At 50.8% G+C, this 4261-nt stretch overlaps 1 protein-coding gene across 1 annotated transcript; it reads right to left on the bottom strand.

Moving 5' to 3' along the window:
* Positions 1 to 3327: 3327 nt before the first annotated feature.
* LOC125163101 (60S ribosomal protein L32-like) lies at positions 3328 to 3735 on the bottom strand. The gene has a single exon (XM_047854703.1). The coding sequence runs from the start codon at positions 3733 to 3735 to the stop codon at positions 3328 to 3330; it is 408 nt and encodes a 135-aa protein (XP_047710659.1).
* Between the last annotated feature and the right edge of the window lie 526 nt (positions 3736 to 4261).

Here is a 4261-nt window from a genome sequence, read left to right as displayed (position 1 = left end):
GGGGGAAATGGGAATAGGCACGCTGAGCTTCTGGGCTGGAATTCTGCGAGGCAGCCGCTGGGTCCATGTTTGCCCATCAAAGGCTGCATGTTGGGACAGTTGAGGGTTGGGAGATGAGAAGAATTTGTGTGGAGCAGGGAACGGGGAGGTGCGCAGAGGGACTGCTCAGGAACGCGCCCGGGGAAGGGAACGGTGAAGACAGGAGCAAAGTCTGCTCATGTCACTTTCATGGTGGGAGAAGGTGATGCCTCTGGAAACATTACAGGGGCTTTTGCGTTCGTTCTCTAGGACACTCAGAGAGTGACACAACTTCATGCCATGTCAAAACAACAGCGAGCGATTGGTGATTCTTACCCTCACTTTGCAGACGAGGAGCTGAGACCCGAACAGTTCCGGGTGAGGCCCACGGAGTCAAACCGTGTGGGTTCCCATCCCCGCTCCGCCACTCGTTCGCCACAGATCACTCTGGGGAAGTTATTTACTCCCTGTGCATCAGTTTCCTCATCTGCAAAACGGGGATGATAAAATAAGACAGGTTTGTTGTTGTTGTTTAGAACGGTGCCTGGAACCAAGCAGGCACTGGGTAAACGTTGGTGATGACGATGGCCTCATCACTGGGAGAAAAAAAGTGGAGTCAGGCTATGAACCGAGGGATCCAGACTTGTGCTATTTCCGCAGCCCTACACTGCCTTAGACTTTGGCAGAAGAGACTGACGAACGTTAAGCAAAAATATCTCATCCCAAATTGAAACCAAAGTATTAAGAGGCAGTTTGCTCTACCACTTGTGTTTGGGTGTGCACCACTGGCCAATCAGGAAAAGATCTGGTTGGAGTGGCCGCCGATCAAGGCCTTCAGCTCATTTGAAATCAGAGCCACCACCGCAACAAAACCTTACAGTATCTGAAAAGCCCCATAACAGCTTCTCAGCTCACAGAACCCTTTACTAAGATTAATTCTTATTATTCTTTAGGGGCAGTTTCCTGAACTCCCTTTCCCACATCTCTGCTGTGCTCCTTCTGTTTCTGTGCCTGGAATGTCTCTTTTTCTCTGAGTCCTGCCTATCCTGCGACACCCAGCTCAAGCCGCACCTCCTCCAGGAAGACCTCCCTGACCATCTGGCCCACAGGGATGGCCTCCTCCAGAGCAGCTGGGTGCTCACTTGGCCGGGGACACGCAGACTTGTGAAATGTGAATCCTTTACATGCATCCAGAAGTCCTTTTCTGGAAACTAGATTGTAAGCTCCCTAGGACTGGAGCCCTGTCCCGTGTCTTTCTGTATTTTTTTTTTTATCACTTTTGACTACGGATTATTGAATTTGTATGAGCTCACACACTCATATGCTCATTGAGGTCTAGAATGCTGGATTGACATTCTATTTTTTCTTTTGTTGGTTACAGCATCTTATCACAGTGCCTCCCTCCAGTAGACATGTGTTCAGTCAGTGTTTCTTCCATTGACCGAACAAACATGGCCTCAAGACCCATCGGGTGCAGGGTCTAGGCAAACAGAGATGAAGGAACCAAGTTCATGGGAGCCACCATGGCGGGGAAAACCAGACGTGAACATGAATGATTTCAACAGCCTATGGATGGAGGTAGGTGTTTGGGAACAGCCTGAGAGATGTGAGTTGCCTTGAAAGCCGCTGTGAATTTGTTATCAGAAAAGTGGGGAAGGATGCTCCAGGCACAGGGAATGGTGGGATGCACGTGTGGTCTTGGCTTAGAGGAGCCTAATAGAATTGGGGGATTGATAAGCAGGGGGATGTGGTCGGAGAAGGAAGTGACAGCAAAGAGTCAAGTGAGGAAGGCCTCAAAGAAGGTACAATAACTCGGTGTTGCGCCAGTTTTCAGGATGTTAGGTGGGGGATGTGATCCGTTAATCTGATGTGATAGGTGGGGGAGCCTCTGTCGATGACGGTGACCTAAATGTCAGTGAGTGGGGGACTGATGAAACCTTCCCCAGGCAATGACAAGAATGTATAGCATGGTCAGCCCCAAATGGTCTTGATTCGCCATGGCCCTTTCTGTCCCGTCTGGGAGGAAGGTCGCATCTCTGTGCTACTGCCCTCCTCCCGGGAAGCTGTCTGTCCTGTGAGCCAGCAAGTCCGATGTTTTTGTGCTTGAAAAGCCTGCTCTCATCCACCACAGGCGGCTCATAGCTTTCAGCAGAGGATTACTTAGAATAACAAGTTAGTGACTGTCCTCAGATCAGGCGAGCCTTGCTGGAAGAAACAGGCATGCCCAGAGTTCATTTCGCTCAAGTCTGATGGGGGTGGGTTGAGAAAACACATTGCAAATTCCATTCTAGGAAAAAAAAGAAAAGAATTCTTCACCCAGTCAAAGCAGCATTTTAGAAGTAGTGTGTGGGAACGGGGCATCATTTAAAAATCTAAAGGCAACTGTAACGGTCTCTGGAGTATGGCGGGGTGACTGGGTGGCAGGCCTGCCTGAGGAAATGGGGAGTAGGCTGTCGGCTGTGCTCTTCTTGGGGTCAACTGATCTGGGGCCCCATAGGAAACAGCTGGGAAATCACGTGTGATATGGAGTGGGGAGACAGGGAGAGGGAATGGGGAGGAGGGTGTAGGCGGTGGGAGGGGGCAGCTGAGGGAGGGCAGGGGTGAGGGTCTGCTGACTCTCCTCCATCAACACTGGAGACCACCAACAGGCCCGGGCTTCTGCTCTGCTCCCCGCTGCCAGCCCCAGGCCAGCACTGATGATGCTCTTCTAAAAGTTCTGAAGGCGTCTACGCTCTCTTGTAAATTCACTCAATAAATATTTGACGTCCTCAACCTATGAAGGAGAATCAAGGGACACAAAACCTCTTTGCCAAATGCTAACTCTGAAGTCTGCAAAGTCTGTTAAGGCACCAGTGGCTGTGAATACATATACAGGAAGAAACACAGCATGTGTGTTTTGGGGCGACCTAGGTGACTGACTTACAGTGCGTCCCCACCTAAGAAAAGCTCCAGGGCACTGAGGGTGCTGAGTCAGCTGGTGTTCTAGAAACTGGAAGTGATGCCTCAGGGCCTGAAAGACAGGTGGATATGGAAGGCGGAAGAAGGACAGCACTGTGCTACTGTGGAAAATGTGTGCTTATGATGAGCAGGCCCTGATGACTCGTTGCTTCGAACCTTTAAACCAACCCAGGCAATTCTTGCTGAAGGGAGGAGGTGGGGCAAGATATCAGACCCCTCCCCATGCATCGAGGCCACCACTGCAAATGGTGGGGTAATTTACCCCTAAATGGTCCACTATTTATTATTATTATTATCATTATTTTAGTTTTATGGTTTTATTAGCACAAATACAATGGGCGCATAAACTGTCTATTCATTTTCTTTGCCGTGTAGCCTGACATCGGGATTGGTGACCCTGGTGGCCAACTGGGCTGCTCTTTCTGCAGTGGCTTGGTGGGTCTGGGAGGGGACATTGTGAGCAATCCCTGTGCAGTAAGATTTGTTGTAAATCAGCAGCACTTCAAGCTCCTTGATGTGGTGGACTAGGAACTTCCGGAAGCCACTGGGCAGCATATACTTTGTTTTCTTGCTGCTCTCGTAACCAATGTTGGGCATCGAGATCTGGCCCTTAGATTGTCTTCCCCCTGTTTCACCAATGCCTCTGGGTTTCCTCCAGCTGCATTGACTTTTGACATGTGGGTCTGGGTGGCGCCAGATGAACTTGTTAGTCCTCTTTTTAACAATCCTGGGCTTCACAGGAAGTCTGAGGGTGGCCATGATGCCGAGTAAAAGATGGCTGCCACCGGCATAGGCAGTGCCGAGGGAGAGAGGGGAAGCCCACTATTTTTAAGTAGGACAAAACCGAAGCTCAGAGAGGTTCATGTGACTAAGCTGTAGCTGGTAAGTGGCAGGGTTGAGACTTGAGCCCATTGGTCTGACTGTCGCCCATGCTTCCATCCAGTGCTCCATGAGGAAAGGGCCTCCTGGGTTGAGCCGGGGACTAGCTTAGGGGCACAGAGGGAGCTAAGGCTGGGAGCACATCCAGGTGCAGCTGGGAGGCCTGCACAGGAGCTTGCTGGGGATGCAGAAGGAAACGGGGATTTCCAAGCCCCACTGGAACGGAAGGTTTAACCTAAGTGTGGGCTCCGGCTCCCTGAGTCCCCTGAGGTCCCCATCCTTCCTCCTTGGCCTGGCTGGAGACTCTGGCTCTGAAACCGGAAGTTCCTGAGGGGTGAGAGTCTGGAATAGTCTGCTGGGAGTTGTATACAGGAAGAGGAAAATGCAGGTAGAACTGGAAAAGGTA

The sequence above is a fragment of the Prionailurus viverrinus genome, chromosome A3, assembly GCF_022837055.1.
Source record: "Prionailurus viverrinus isolate Anna chromosome A3, UM_Priviv_1.0, whole genome shotgun sequence".
NCBI classification, from domain to species: domain Eukaryota; kingdom Metazoa; phylum Chordata; class Mammalia; order Carnivora; family Felidae; genus Prionailurus; species Prionailurus viverrinus.
The sequence above is the reverse complement of the archived record's forward strand: the minus strand, read 5'-3'. Positions and strand labels throughout refer to the sequence as shown.

Excerpts from the sequence above, each read along its gene's own strand:
- LOC125163101 (XM_047854703.1), bottom strand. The coding sequence starts at position 3,735 with ATGGCCACCCTCAGACTTCCTGTGAAGCCCAGGATTGTTAAAAAGAGG.